General features: G+C 41.1%; 1 protein-coding gene and 1 long non-coding RNA gene across 19 annotated transcripts in view; both read right to left on the reverse strand.

Moving 5' to 3' along the window:
- Positions 1 to 16,849, reverse strand: part of nrxn3b (neurexin 3b) — a 295,437-nt gene that overhangs the window by 211,363 nt on the left and 67,225 nt on the right. For 17 of the 18 annotated variants that reach the window (XM_034900814.1, XM_034900805.1, XM_034900804.1 and 14 more), the window contains 3 exons: positions 14,462 to 14,763; positions 12,509 to 12,532; positions 9,894 to 10,055 (listed from right to left, as the gene is read on the reverse strand). In XM_034900814.1, the coding sequence (XP_034756705.1) occupies positions 9,894 to 10,055; positions 12,509 to 12,532; positions 14,462 to 14,763 (488 nt within the window). The remainder of the gene's footprint in view (positions 1 to 9,893; positions 10,056 to 12,508; positions 12,533 to 14,461; positions 14,764 to 16,849) is intronic. The other variant, XM_034900802.1, reaches the window with a different exon arrangement.
- On the reverse strand, positions 6,327 to 6,739 carry LOC117961862. The gene is made up of 2 exons (XR_004660504.1): positions 6,500 to 6,739; positions 6,327 to 6,464 (listed from the first exon to the last, which is right to left on the reverse strand). It is a non-coding gene; the product is annotated as an uncharacterized LOC117961862 (long non-coding RNA).

The raw sequence follows: 16,849 nt of genomic DNA on the forward strand, positions 1-16,849 counted from the left end.
TCCCCTGCTGGAGCTGCTGCCCCCGCGACCCGATACCGGATAAGCGGTCGAAGATGGATGGATGGATGGATGGATGATTTTAACACTAATTATTACCCGCTAATCAAAAAAAAAAGTTGATTTATTTACAGCAGATCGACTAATTGATTTATCTACTAATCATTTTTGCTCTAAAATGACATTTCCATCAGTGGAAATTAGTTAGAAAAAAACATCCTGATGCTGCTGCCATGTTTGAGTAAGCTAAGCATGCTAATACGGCTCATGGCTTCAGGGATCATCTCTGTTCTTTTTGTCTGCATGTGATTATCAGCTAAAATATGAGAGAAAATGTAGGCAAAATTTGACTTACTGATTATTGTCAATCAACAGCAGCAATTAGAGAGGAATCCACCCAAACAGCTGTCAAATTAAATGTTATTTCTTATAAACTATCAAATAAAAAACAAGGATGATTTGAAAAATTATGTTTCACAGAAATGTTGCAACTGCCCTGTAGCTCAAAAATCTTTTAGCTTTAACCAGCATTACTGATCTGATCTCTGAAAAACTGTTTTTATGTCTTCTTCTGAAGCCAAACACCTTGCGTTCAAATTTCAGCACGCTTTTAGACTACTCTAGGGCAAGAGAACAAACTGAATATTACATTAAAAGTGAAAGAGAGAAGAAACAGATACTTTAATGCTGCCAATTTGCAATGTACAATTTTTCTCTAACAACGCATGTGATGGTCACTGTTACTTAGATGTAAATCATTCAAACTTGCCAAAGTTCAAAGGCATTCTTTCTTCAAGACATTTTTTAGATATTGTGACACAACACAAGGTTTCCATCAGAGCCAGGCTGTTCTTTTACTACTAAAAAACAAAGTTTGTCTCCTTGACTCGTAAAAAACATATTCTCTATCGTTACAAGACAACTGAGTCTTTACTCTTTACAAACTCTCCCAGGCACTGCAATGGTATGCTGGGATGTACTAAACTTATCTGTGTCCCCCCCATCTGTTTTAGGATTATGATTTTGTCTGTTCGGCTACAGGCTGATCAATAAGGTAATCAAAATAATGCCATAAAAGGGGAACTGACTGCTGCGGCTATGTGTACCTCATCTTCTCCTTTGTTACGGCTGTGCTTTGCTACGCTATCCTTCGGCCTATCAACAGCCTTATGGGGCCCATCTATAACACATGCACAGGGGACTGTAACAACTCCATAAAGCTGAGCTCCTCCATCTCTGCTCCAGGATGGTGTATTGATTGGGCCCTGGTAAGGGTGAGGGAAGGGCAGCTGGGTGGAAGCGCAAAAAGAGTGTACTACTACACACACACGCACACACAGAGACAAAAAAACAAAAACACAATCTCCTCCCTAATCTACTTCAGATCGGTGCTCATATCCTCTTGGCCCCGGCCACAGCTGCTGTCGGCTCACGATTTAGCCCCGGTGTTAATGAAGAAGCGGGGTCATTTCACTGAAATAGAGTGAAGATACAAACACAAACAAGGTGCAAACGCACACGCACACGCACACACACACACACACACACACACACACACACACACACACACACACACACACATTTTCTAAGTGTAGATCAATGTAGCAATTGTGGGTACATATTGATGAGAAAACTGGATGAGTGGCAGAACTGATGACACAAGAGATAGAAGACTCAGTTATAATTACTGGGAATCAATAAGAATACTATTCTACAATGTCTGAGCTGTGACTGTATTGAACCCAGTGAAAAGGGTCAGTTACCCAAATCACAAAAAAACATCTTTCCAATGTTGCCTTTTGCCCGCCATGCGGATAGTTCTGGATTTAGGTGAGTTTTTAAAATGTTTTGTTTCCAACCCAATATGATGGAGGTGATGGAATTTAGTTTGTGCTGCTCAAAGTATCAACACAATCACATTTCAAAAATCCTATCAGCAACATGTCTTTCTTGATAATAATGTTAACTACTTTAACTGGGATCTACAGTATATTCTGCTGAAGGGCTCTACAGCAAAGTCTTTGGATTAACCAGGATACTGTTTAAATGAAGACCTATTTCCTTTTTCCATGTGTCATGTTACAAGACTATAAGCACAAGACATAAAAATCCATTTACTTTATGGGTTTGCAGCAGCAGTGGATATTTTACATCTCAGCAAATAAAACTAGCATTTTCGTTACTTGGGTGAAACGGACACACACACACACACACACACACAGACACACACGCGCACGCGCACGCGCACACACACACACACACACACACACACACACACACACACACACACACACACACACACACACACACACACAATGGTGGTCCATTCAATCTGTGACCTGAACTTGCTGCAACCCTCCCTGCAAATCATATATGATGTTGTTGCTACACTGCTCAACATAACATGCTATGCCTCTTCAACATAGCATACATGTAGCCATTAGTGTCTAATTCAAGGATTCCACCTGGGGCGAGAGTGTGCTTCATTGCAGGAAGTGACAGGTAAGAGACTTGGCATAATTAACTATACATATAGACCTTTTTACACTCAATAAATCTGTCTCATTCATCTGTCTCAGACTAAAATAGAACAGTCGAACATGGCACCACATGCACTGCTGCTAAAGATTAAACAGTTACTGTTGCACTCTTACTGAAGATTAAGTACTTCTCAGCAGGTTCTTTAATTTAAAACTAGATATATTTGTTCCAAACATTTAATTTCTGAGGGAACACTCAAACCACTGATCTCCATCTTAAAGTCATACGTACACATGCTTGCTTATCTACTACTATTTGTTGCCTTTCACTACATCACAACACTCTACGGCCAGCGACCAGGACCTTCACTGGCTCAGCGCTAAAGAGATAATCTTCAAGTTCATAAGCTTATCGGCATCAACTCTCTTGTATCGTTGTTCGCATACTAAATCCAAAGCAGTTCAGCCAGTGTCAGGGTTTACACCAACATTTTAATCTCCATTGTTGGTCCTGGGTGATATACTGTGGGCCTTAACCATATCTCAGCATGCTTTTATCTTGACTGACGGAAGTGTTTGCAGTCGGACATTCTATTGACTTCTAAGCATCACTACCACTCAATTCATAACACACTACAGCTGTTTGCACAATACTGAACTACGCCGTACAACTGGGGGGTGTTTTTTTTTAATAAAAACCTACATGTAAAATGTCTAAGGTCATTTTGTGAGTCAGCGGTCTCCTTTAAGTCCCTTCTTAAAGGTCCGATATTTAATATATTTACTGTAATAAATCCAAAAATGACGCCAATGCATCATCAGATACTGAGGAAACATACAACGTTGATATACTATCTTTTCTGACACAATGCTGATGGCAGTATATTTTCCTTTTGTAATTTCTATTCCGTGACGGATTTCTGTTTGTGTTTTGGTGTGTTGTTATCAACTGCCCAGTTTGACAGCCAGGCCGGGTTGCCAGATATACCTGGAAAAATTTAAACCCAAAGCGCTACAGCTGTACCGTCAGTACAGCCATGCAAACAGCAAACAAACAAACGGGATCACGGAGATATATTTTACCCGACCTAATGAAAAACGGCATGTTTCTAACAGTTGCGTGACCAGAGACGTAACAATCGGGTAAATATTGGAGATGTATTTGAAAGATTGAGACAGTTTAGAGCCCAAAAGGACGCAGAGTTGGCAAATTTCCTCCTCAACAGCTAACCATTAGCTTCAGATTAATAGATCACGGCTACTAGTTAGGGGCATTATTTGTTATTTCAACATTTCTGTCTTCACATTGAACTATATAGCTTATATTTTATAGTACCTGAGTTGTTTACATACTTGAGACACAGTAAAGTTATCCTGACTGGTCCTGAACTGAACTTCGAGTCTGGGGAGGAGGGGGCGGGAGAGATGACTCTTTCCAGTATTTTGTACTGCAGTAACTATTTTAAATCACTAGATCACACTAGTGAGTACTACATCTTGCACCTTAAAAGGTAAAGGTTACAAAACAGATCCAATAAAGGCCTTTTAAAAAGAGTATGATGTTCCAAAAAAGGTCTAATCTTTTTAGCCGTAAAAAAAAAAACATCACTCCGCTTATCAGTTATCATATGTGTAATTATGCTCTAAGGGCCACTGATTCCAGAATAAGTTTTGTAAGATTATATAATGAAAGGCTTTGAGTTACCCAGAAATAAATATGTAAATAAGTTACCTAAAACCAAACTTAGCTTAGCCGATGTGAGGGTGAATAATTCCATAATAATTTGTTCTAATAAAGTCTGAGGTTTGTACCCATCCATCACTGTTTGGCCCTCTAAGGGAAAATTTTAAAAAATAAAAAAGAGCAAAAGAATTATTAGGACAGGATGACATTTCCATTTGGATTGGGGGGGGGAGAGAAACAAGCGTTGCCTGAAAATACTGTGGTGACTAACACAAAACTGATGACGACAATGTCCGTCTGAAATGCCAAATATTGGTCTCTTGACCTCTCTCCTCTTCTTCTCACTTAATCATCACTCTCTTGATCTCCGTCCATATCAGCATTTTTCTGTTTCTGTCTCACACCTGCTGACATTCACCTCACCTACCTGTCCTCTACTACATTCTGTCACTCCCCCTTTTTCTCCAATACTTACACCTTACACAACTTCTCTGCTTGTTACTTATCTCCTTCCTGTTCCCTCCACCTCCAGCATGCAGCTCCTTCTCTCCCATGCCCCAGCCGCCCCCACAGTCTGACACAAGTTGCCATAGCACAGCTCCAGTGCCCCCGTGGGTGCTCTGTGACACCAAAGGGGAGGGGCTGGATGGCGTGAGAGGGGGTTGGGGTTGCAGAAGGCACTCCAAATATGAGGCTGACTGGAGAAGAAGCCGGGGCGGCTGCCCACTGGCCCTCGGTCACGTGACATGCTGCAGCCCACATAGCAAAACACGCGCATAGGCGGGACCTGTGTGTGTTGTGTATGGATGACATCCCATGTAGCCTACGGTGGCAGATGAGTGCAGTGGAGACTGAACAAGAGAGAGCTTGGGATGGTGGCACACAGCATCTCTTTTGTTGTCGGACAGAAGAGGAAAGGAAGGCATTTGCGTGCTACAACAACACATGCCTCCATCAGCTCTAAGGGATGCACTTCTTTAAATCCCACAGCAAACAGAGACCAATATGCAGCAACATTTCTGCTCCCATAGCATTTGGAGCTGTCTTGCCAGACATTACACACACACAGAGTCAGAGAGAAATACTGACACACTCTGATCTGAGCAATGGGCCAAACAAAACCGAATAATTTCCTCATTATCTAGGGATATTGAATCCAAAAGAAGAGGTGGAGGGGGCAGGAAGAGATAAGAGGGTGAAGGAGCACAAGAGAGAGGCAGAGAGACAAAGGGATGATGCATAAGGAGTGCTTAGAGGTGAAAAAATAGATTCAGACACGCACAATCCAGCGTTTAGAAACACTTTTCAAGTTGGGCTTCATACAACAGCCAAAGAGATATTGTGAGTGAAAGAAGTATATGGGGGAGATCACACAGCCCTTCATGAGCAGTTTGTATAGTTCTGGGTAGCAGCTGGCATAAAGCCTGCTTAACAGAGCAACACACAATACCTCCACTACCTAACCACATGGTGAATCACCGCCATGATTCTGTCGACCAAACGTTCTCTAATGACCAACTCAGGCTGAGTTACACCTGTTCTAATGGAAACACATGTTGCCACTGCACCACAATCAATGATTAAAGTTCTTTATAGTAATTCTGCCTCCATAAAGCTGCATTAAGCCAATATTTTATATGAGCATTGAGTCAAATAACATGAACTCTGATATTCCCCTGAGTAACATAGCAGCATTCGGCTCATTGTTTTGGTTTTCTTGTGTGGTTCAGTCCCACAGCTCTCATCAACCTTTTTTCCAGCTATGTGGGCAACGATTTTCGGGCAAAAAGTTTTTGTTTTTTTTTACTTACAGAAAATACTGTTATGAGAAGTTGGTGGGGACCAAAAATGGAGCCAAAAGAAGGACAAATATTGGACTTACATTCATCAGGAAACCAGAAACATGGCAACAAATAAACGTACGCTGATATCTAAGTGGATGTGGATGCAGGTGCAACAACCCAAAACAGCATCATACAATTTACAAGTTAGATAACACAGCTAACGGAAGTGTGGACAAAAGCGGTACGTTACATTAGATGTAATCTGTTCCTCCTTTTATACCATGGTCTGGGTGAATACTTGATTCACCCATCATTGGATGCAGGGTGTCCATAAAATAGTAATGTAGGACACCTACTAAAGAAGTTTCAGTGAAACTCACCGTTTACTGTACTAAATGAATGTGCTACATTAAAACAAAAAGGAAATGCGGATCTGTTATTTCCAACTCGTCCTCAGAACACCACAGGATGGCGCTAAAACACAAGCCGTATGAAGTGAGTTATACTGCCCCTCTGGACCTTCTGCATCTTCTTTAACTGGCTATGCTCTGGACTGACCTTGTTTCACAGCGAATAACAGTATCTCACATCCTGTTCCCCGTTCAGAACGCTACTTCAGGCTGCGACCGACAGTAACATTACACATCACGGATAAAATTGTTTGTAAAAGTTCTTATATTGTTTTGGGGACAATGACATGACTGGATAGCTAGCTTTTCTTGTTGTTCAACCTACTGTCAAATTATTTTTACTGATGGCCAATTGTACACAATGTCATTGACTTTGGATTTTGTCAGCATAGCGTTAGCTTTCTGGCTTCTAGTTGCGCAAACTAGAAAAATCTCCCGTTGCTGATGGAGTCAAGTCGTATCCTTTCTATTTCCTTAAGTTGGTATTGCATAAGAACCTTATAGGATGGGAATGATTGTTCCAGGTATTGGTCCAATCGTCAGGCTTAACCAGGGAAATAGAGTTATTGTTTGAAAAAACTTTAGATTTCGATTGTAAAACTAATTAAAATATAAACTACTTTTTTACGCAGCACCGTCGTCCATCAATACCTGGATGGACACCTCTTCGGGCATTAACCCTTACATAATCTCGTTAGGTGTGTTGCCCACAGTGGCAGATGGGTGAGGAGGCACAGATGAAGATTAGTATATTTAGCCCTTGTGTGGGAATTTACTGCATCACCATGTGCATACATACAGAAAAGCAAGGCTTCCCAACAACTTTCTTCATCCTACTACTCGGTAATGGAGTAAACCACCAGTGGGGGAGTCAAATACAAACAATTAGTCCTAACAGATACTGTATTTGTAAATTTTTTTTAATATGCGCGTTCACAGATTAATAATTAATTGCTACTTAAATATTGATGTGTCTACTAGCGTCGGGTGATAGCTTTAAATATCCCATGGCTGCCAAGATCCTCCCATGTTGCAAAAGAACAAACATGAATAAAACAAATGGCTTGAAATACAATACCATAAAAAGGTGTGCATCATTTTGGCAAGGGGAACGACAGACTAAAAACCAACTGAGCCTGTTTTCCGAAGACAAAACACAGCAAGGTTGTTAATGATCACAGGTACATTTGAGTTTAGTCACAGCTTAGGATGTGTTATCTATTTATTCACGGAGCCTAAGGTAGCCCTGCAGGCACGGCTCGGTCAGTAGCTAGAAATGTATGCAAGGTATTTGTCTCTGTGAGAAATAGAAAGTGGCAGAGCGGTTTGAGGGTGGACCAGAAATGCATTAGCCAATGTGGTAATGACTGGGGGAACAGCAGCCTGAGCCACTCAGTCGAAACATAAAACAATGCAGACAAGGTGACTTTCTCTAAGCCCAAACGTGGTTGCTTGTGAGTGTGTGTGTGTGTGTGTGTGTGTGTGTGTGTGTGTGAGACACAGGGTACTGAAAACAAGATGAAGGGTAAAAGAGTGTGGTCTGACAGAAGCTAAGTTGGCTAAATGAAAGGCATGTTGGAAGGTGCTCGACTGAGCTTGGCAGGACATCACAAGGCTTTCTGGCTCTTGTCAAATTTGAGGTTGTGATAAATATATAGAGAAAAGGAAAAGAGGGTAGAGAAGTATGAGCAGGAATATGTCACTGAATTAGAATCAATTATAATTTCAATTTCAATCGCTCAACTTGAATTTTTAAATTAAATTAAGTTTAAATTACCAGCATCAATTACCAGCATTACTAGCATCATTTGAAATTGAATGTATTTAGTGGGGAAATGGATTCCAACAAACTTGAAACTGAAAGTAATATCAAACTGTAATATGAAACTGTATTTGATCCTCAGTGAAAATTTCAACTCTCTATACACTTTCACATTCAGTTCTAACAAATCAATTTCAGTTTACAGACACGCATACGGCCGTTGAGGAAGAGCAATCCGTGTACATTACACCACAAAGAATTAGCTAGCTAGCGCACCCTGCAGTCCCTCCGCCTCGCTCCCCGCTGCTATGTGACTACTTTGCCGGGAGGAGAGCAGGCGGTACCCCCGGAGGAACGTTCCGTCAATGGTTGTAGCAACTCTGAGCTGGGTCTAACCTTTGTAACGGCAGCACCACAAAGTTATTTGATCCCGGACCGCCCGGATCTGCAAAGTGTCTGTTGCTTCCATTTCTGCAGTGACCCCAGCGACAAACTGGCCGCACAAAGCACCGTGAGCTATTTTCATTTCGGCACATATGTTATCAATCTCTCTTTTTGTTTCCATTGTTAAAAGAAAGAAATGTAGAGTTAACGGCAGCAAAATCACACTTATTCTTATTTATTTCAGTCAAAAATTGTATATTTTTGTTTGCATCCAAAATGATTAGGCGATGGTTTGAAGGTGTTGGAAGTACAGCTCCAGTTTACTTCAAGGTTGATATCTGATCAAAGCTAGACACTTCCACCGCTTCCTTCAAAAGATAAACACAGGGAATATCCATTATGGTACACGGTGTTGGATTTCCCCATTTAATATGATCTGTCTTTCATCTTTTGGCAGCATCTGAGGCACATTAGTCCAGTAATGTCATCGTTTTCCTTTTAACACTGCAACAGAACGGCTATGGCTTTAAAATATCACTCAAAAAACACAATATAGGGACCACAATGCCATTCTCCCAAAAATATGTTTTAAAAAGCAAGATAAAATCACACGTAATGAGAATATTATATTTAGTTTACAAATAAGAGCACTGTTCCATACCACAGGTACCCACATAAGTAAAGCAACTGGCACCCAGTGCCAAGTTAAAACATAATGCTGTATCTGAGACTGCTGCTGCTAAACTGCAGAAATGAATATAGACTTTTTTACAGCTCTGAAGAGCCACCAGTCCTCCCTTTATTATCATTACTTGCTGCAGAATAAGTAATGGGGAGCAAAATGTAAATAACAGGGCACTTAATATATTTTTTGGCTCTACTCACAAGCTCAAAGAGCCAGCAACTACATAATAAATGTCCCGAAACAACAAAGCTTTTTCCTATTTCATCATAGGCAAATATTTCTTTCAGATTGCTGCCCATTGGGAGGCGTTTTAGCGGCACACTCAAGACAATGCAGCAAATTATATGAGACAGAAGCAATTTTTGGGATGTTTTCTCACACACAAACAGTAAGTGTTATGAATTAGATTAAGCAAGGGAATATTGAAAGTCGGGTATTTTCTCTGCCAACTCAGCAGCTTAATTGATAATGCAATTTCATTTTATTCTCCTTTCCTTTCAAGGAAAGTATGCTGATTATACTTCATCTAAAACAGCTGCATTGGCAAGTTAAATACTAGAAAAAAACCTGCGCATGTGGCTTTACATACAGAATACGCATTACAACAACATCCCGAAACATTGAAAAATCAAACACAAATGCAGATCCGATATTGTGATTACAGGTCATGCATGTGTTTTCTATGTATTCATTTGAGTCTCTCCTACCTCTTTGAGGCAGCCCATGAAATTGTTGCTAACTGGAGATCCTGGCAGGTCGGCAGTGCTGGGGCTCCCACCCACGTAGAAGAAATCATCGGAGCCCAACATGGTGTAGTCTTCCTGGGTGTAGCCAGTGGTAGTGAGGATCCCATCAACGGAGATTGTCACCTGTTGAGGGGTAACACATAGCCAAAGCCGAGCCATTACACTCTGGGATTCGAACCAGTGCCGTGTATAAAACACACCTCCTTCCTTGGTCTGCATTGGAAATGAGCTATTTGAGCTTTTCTTTAGGTCCCACACTGTACTGCAGGTTGCTTTACAGAATCCTTTGGTACCTTGAAGCGATTGGTTGTTTGGACCAGACAGCGTTTGGATTTTGTTAATGGATTTTTTTTTTGCCATAGGATTCACAGGACAGGTAAAGAAAATATGGCAGAGGCATATTTTCTTTATCTTTGATGGGGGTAAGAGAATGGATTGTAGGTTTGGTTTTGAAACTTCAGGTTGGGGGGGAGGGTTAGTACAATGTTCAAACCAAGGACAAATTGATTGCACTTGTCTTAGGTTTCGGGATTTATCTAGTAACTGCAGACGCACACACACACACACACACATCTACTTTACACACGTATGCCAATGCGCGCACGCACACACACACACACACACACTCACACATAGACAAAGACGTACGCACGCACGCCTACAGTCATTCTCACGCCATCAGTCTCACATTTACTCCTGTCTTTCAACCTATATATACACATCTATATATATATCCACACTCATGCAAAACAAAGGGAGGCTTTTCACACCACATCAATGTGCAAACCAAGATCATCACCATTAGAAGGCAACTTAACCACATTTAATTGGACATGTAAGGGAGTAAGTGGATCAATGGTGCCATACAAAGCTGGAGCAGGCCACACAGGTGTAGAGGCTCATGCACAGTCCAGACCAGAGCCCATATTCAAAGACACTCTCAGAATAGCTGATGCTGATCTCTGATCTCATGGCTGCAGTGGGGGAATGTAAGTAAGTACTATGTAAGCATTTACTCAAGTACTGTACTTAAATTTGAAGGTACTTTTACTTTATTTGAGTCATTTCTTGCCACTTGCTACTTTTCAAAGACAAATTTAACTCTTTGCTCAATTGGATTCATCTGACAGTTCTAGTTACTAGTTACTTTACAAGATGTTTAGACACAAAAGACATGTAGTTTATAAAATAAGATGTTTTATTATAAATGAAACTAGCCAACATTGTATAGACCTACAAGTCCAGCTGAAATGATTAGCTGATTGTCCTTATGATTATTTCCTCTATTTCCTGATTTCTTTGCTTTGAGTACTCTTACATTTAATACTTTAAGTACATTTTCCGGATGATACTTAGATCAGGGTTCAAATGCCTTTTAACCAAAACTAATTTCCATAACTATGTATTCCTGAAAATCTCAGTCGGCATTATACAATAAGAATAAAAATCGGTGTTAACGTTTATCCTCAGAGGTTTAACAATGAAATTAATGAAAATGTATGTGGTTCATAGGTTCATAAAAAAAATCCTATAACTTTTCCAAAACTTTAAGGGTGTTTTTATTTTTCCAAAACGTTTCCAGGCCTGGAATTTGCATTTTTCAAAACGTATGAACCCTGTTACATACTTCTACTTAAGTAACATTTCTATGCAGGACTTTTACTTGTAACATAGTATTTTACAGTGTTGCATTAGTGATTTTACTTAAGTAAAGGATTTAAATACTTCCTCCACTCCTGCAAAGCTGTACTTTTAAAGTCACTGGACAAAACCGATAATCCGAGATCAGCATGCTTATTCTTAGAATTGCTATGCATATGGACCCGGGGGTAAGGGAGATCAAGGTTAGTCACAAACACACAAACACCACTTTGACCAGCATGCTACAAGAACACACACACACACACAGGGAGGGGCAGGGTGAGTGATACAGTGATAGGTGGAAGGTGAGTGAATTAGAGTGTTAGTGGTTATTTTGGGTGAGGTTAGGGTTAAAGTTATTAATGAGTTTGGGAGGTGAGCGGTCAATGAGGTGTGGGCATGCCATGCGCCATAGTGAGTTAGAAACAACTGTCAGAGCTCCCGCAATGAAGGTTAAGGGTTGCCATTTTTGGTCTCCTTTAGGGCTCGGTGTCGAGGTCACCATCTTTGGGATTGTGGCAAGCTTCTGTCAGTTCTGGACGACAGTCCTCACAAAAAATGGGGACTTTTTTTGCGTGAAAAAAACAATAAAAAAAGTAAGTTGCCTTGACAAAGGCAAATAATTAAATTTGTACTTGAAATCTGCAGTAATGTGGAAGAAACAAAGAGAAAAAAGTAAAAGCCAAAGTGAAAAAAAAACAGGATGGGGGATTGTGGGGTAAAGAAGGAGGTTGTTGGCAGGTCAGGGAGGAAATTGAGAAGAAGCGAAGAAAGAATTGCCTGGTAATACAAACCCATCTCCTCATTTTTTGATAAGAGTGTCTAGGATGGAACTCAAAGAGAACGAATAAAAGAAGAGAGGGGGAGGGGACACACGGCAAACCCAAAAAAAAGACAATAAGAATGATATCTACCAGACAATGTAGTTTGTTTACCATAGCGTGTCCAATGCCTGATTGCTTTCCAGAAAAAGGGGAAGAAAGGAAATCAAAAGAATAGTGAACAAAAAAGGTTGTTAATAAGGATGGACAGAAAACAAAAACCAAAAGCAATGATGAAGAATTAGGATGTTAGTTAGTTAGTACATTAGTTGGTTAGATACTGGTTAGTAGTAAAGAAAAAGGTCTTTTTATCATGGATGAGTTAGGGTTGTGGTGAGAAAACACTACATGATTTGTCGGAGATTTGCTGCAGTAATAAAGTGCAAGCGCACCATCCTAGCCAAATTTTGGAGTCCTGCAAGAAGAACACAGAGAGAGGTGGGACTTTCAGATAAAGACTTGTGTAGGATGGCTTAAACCCCGACTGACGTGTAGTGTTTTTTCACCCTTAGCCTATCAAAGCGTTCCTTTCAAAGAGGGAAGAAAATGATAGTGATAGAAAGACAGATCCGTAGAAAGAAAGAAGAAAGCAGACAAGCAGCCCTTGGCTCTTAGCTTCTAACCTACTAAACTGTGTTTTATCTTGTAGGGATTTTCAGCTACACCTTCTCTAACCTGTGGAGCAAAAGCTTACTATCAGCGAGGGTCAGGAAATTGTTGTTACTTGTTGTGCGGCTCTGAGAGCAACAATAAATGCTGCCTTACCTCGAATTTGATACAGGTCATGTATACAGCATATTCCGGTTGGATATTCCGAATAAGGCCTTTTTCGAATACAGCTTTTTGCAGTTAAAGACATGTGGGTTATTTCGGTATTATTCAGGTTCCAGAGGCATTCTTAGGACGTGTATACAGGGCATTCGGAATGTGCGTCTCCAACGGGGTTTATGGCGCAGTTTATGGCCTCTTGCCTGTTTAGGGCTTATGGTGAGCTCTGTGCGTTGCTATGGTTACTGTACACAACCGGCAAGGCACCAGACCCAATAGGAAGGAGAAACACAGCTACATTTAAACGTTATCAAAGACTTGGATAGCAACAGGTTTTGGGATAAGCGCACACATCGCTACGCCGACCTTTTCGAGAAGCCAGAAATGAAAGAGGGAGCTGTGTTTGTACGGTCCAAAAAGTCTAGCACCGCTGGTAAACTTTGAAAAAAAAAATATCCATATTTTGCATAGCTACATGTAAATAGCTTAGTCGGAATACGTCTTTTCTGGAATAAGGGCAAAAACCATAACATGTAAACGTAGTCAGTGTTTTGCGACTTTCTTTCGTCTAACTAGTTGGAACTAGTTCCAACCGGCTGCAATACAGGCTAATTTTAAATACCATTAAGACAATGGTAAACAAAATCTGTCACGCGTCAAATTCCGCCTATGTGCAAAAGATGCACATCTTTGATGAAAATGCATATCTATCTATAAAAAGCATCGTAATCATCTGAGCTATAAATACTGCATTAATATAGCTCAAAGGCATTCACTCTGCCCGGCATTAAAGTGAATGTCTATATTCTCCACGAGCATTTTTCTGAAAGCAAGGAAATAGCGACAGCGCCTGATGAAAGTGTCAGCTAAGGGGAGAGTGAAGAAAAATAGAATGATCAGATAAATTTGTTAAAAGAAATTTGAGTTCAATAAGCCGATGAACAGGAGAGAAGAAAACACCTAGCATAACGGTACCTTGACTAAGCTATCAATCACATGCGAAAGAACTGCCTTGCCCTGTGTTTTTTCATTACATGGAAAAGAAGCTGAACAATGAAATGAATTAGAATAGAATTTATGTTATTGTAAAGACAACCAAAAGTTTAATGAGCTCTATCTTACTAATGTATCTGTGACTGATCTGTAACGATGAAATGGCAACCAATCAGAACAAGGTGACAGTCTTAACACCAGCTCTTTCTCAAAGCTCCTAAAAGCAATGTAATCTATAGCGGGAAAGAAAAAGAAAAAAAGTCCACCTGTCTCCAAACTCCGTCCATCACTGCTACCCCCGATTACCTGTCTCAGGTTGCGTGTCACTTTGATGTCGTGCCAGCCGTTGTCATTGAATTTCCCATTGACTGGCTCAACGATGGCCTCAAAGGCCCCGGAGCCCAGATTGATGACGAGGGAGACGGCGCCATCCTTTAGCGCCAGGTTGACATAGTCTGCCGATTTCCCCGTGTGGAGGAGGAGGCCGTTGCGTTGCCAGGTCTTGAAGGACAGCGTGATCTCGTCGCTGCTGCTCTGGATGGGGTTCTGCGACAGGTCATAGCAGAAGTACTCCGAGCCACGGAAGGTGGCCACGTTCTCCTCCCGCGCTGAAAATGACAAGGGAAGAAAGGAAATGTTACTTTTTAGAAGTGATATAAACTTTTTCACGACAGTCCAGAGTAGGTAAGCCGATCCATTTTTCAGCACTGACATCCACCACGTGAGCTTGCTATGATTCACCATGCGTTGTTAAAAAAGAAGATGTTTTCCTCATGAGTTAAGTGCTCCGTGACAACTACAGCCAAACAGTCATTATCACATTCATTATTGCATTTGTTGAGGTGAAAACGAAACGAGCTGAGCATCTGTGTTGGTCCCCGCATCAATCATGAGCTTCTGTAAATATAAGAACCACTGTATGCCGCAGAAAAGATTACATCAAACAAACACACTCACACACTCACACACACACACACAATGCACTGTTCACAATAATTACAGCTTTGATAATCCCATCATTCAGTTCAGATCATAAAATCTGTGCGACCGTGGGTTTAGGTTTCGTATACAGCCGCTAGACAGACAGACTACTTATGATGGAACACTATTCCCTGCTAATGGTGCGCATAAATCAAACTTAGCATGATTTTACGGTTTTATATCGCTCGGCTGTTGCACGGTGACTTCCTGAGCCTATTTTTTAGACCGACACGGAGAGTAAGGTGAGACAGCTCCAGACAGAAAGTATGTGTGTGTGTGTGTGTGTGTAGGAGGGGTGGGCTCAGGGATAGATGGAAGAAGTGAGAGAGCAAAAGTAAAATTGCTGGGCTGAGGGAAAGAGAAGACACGACGAGAAAGACAGTGGATCAGAGGAGTCCTGTTTCCTTATGATCTGTGATGGAATAATTGACACTTTCCCTGCTGCCTCTTATAAAGGTGGTCTGGGAAAGACAAGGTCAGACTCGCTGTCAATCTTTTAGGGCTAGAAGATTCCTCATGTTAGAACACAGTGTTCAAGGCAGCACCTTTCTATTGTAACCCTCAGAAAAAGCCCTCCTCAACACACAACCAAACCGACCAGCCGCTGTGGCACTTAGTAACAGTAACTATGCCATTACTGTTACCGCCAACAATGCAATTTTCAATGTGACATTTCATTTTCTCTGCATCCCTCATTTTCTTTTGTGTACTCACAGAGAAGTCACGAGGGCCATGAGTGAATAGAAAAAAATTTGTTAGCAAAAGAGAAAAAGAAAGCATGCAGGCTGCAGGCTGTAAATCTTCGGTTTGTTGTTTTGGATCAGGCTATGTGTAAACATGAGGGAGCAGTGTTGTGGAGCTGGCAGAAAAGATACAGAAGGAGGGAAAAAAGAATAAGAATATTGAGAGAGAAACAAAAGGGAAGTGGAGTGGGGCTGTGGGATGATGGGGAGCTGATTCCGGTCATGGAGAAATTCTCCCCTTGGCGTTAAACTCATGTCTATGCGCAACACAGAGACAAGAGGAAATAGTTTGGGAGGCAACAAAAGCCCTGTGAAAGCCCTCATCCATGTGCCAGGGGAATAAATAGAAACCCATTATTACCACTGGGACAGTGCAATACAGAGAGGCAGCAGAACGTTGAAAAAAAAACTCCATCTCCACTGATTTCATGCATCTAATCTAAGAAATTGCACAGGCTTTCAATAAATGAGCAGCCTGTAGGTTGAGCATTCATATAATATTGCTACTGCACAATTGTCTAGGACATCAAATGTTAGTGCTGTGAATACTAAAGAAAAACACTAAGTGCAAAGTCATCAACCCCTTTGGACTTTCCAGCTGTATGTATGTATGTATGTATGTATGTACAGTATATATTTATCCAGACGAACACACACAAGCACACACACTCACACACACACACACACACACAATCCATTATATGTCACCAAAGTCTATAATAAAATGGGTCTCTAGCTCCTTGCTCCAATTGGCTCGATTGCGCATCTGGATGAGTATGGGCCAAAACCCTCTTGGGCCCTCAAGCCAGAGAGAGTCCTTGAAACAGTTGGCACTGTAACCAGGTTCTGTAGAAATTCTTAGATGTTACACTTGACACTAGTAAATTGCCCAGAGGGGACTTGCCACTGTGTCTGATGGCAGGCAAGTATGGGTAGAAGTTTTAGCTTTCCTGAACAATGAGACACATGC

Source organism: Etheostoma cragini, chromosome 18 (genome assembly GCF_013103735.1).
Source record: "Etheostoma cragini isolate CJK2018 chromosome 18, CSU_Ecrag_1.0, whole genome shotgun sequence".
Taxonomy (NCBI): Eukaryota; Metazoa; Chordata; class Actinopteri; order Perciformes; family Percidae; genus Etheostoma; species Etheostoma cragini.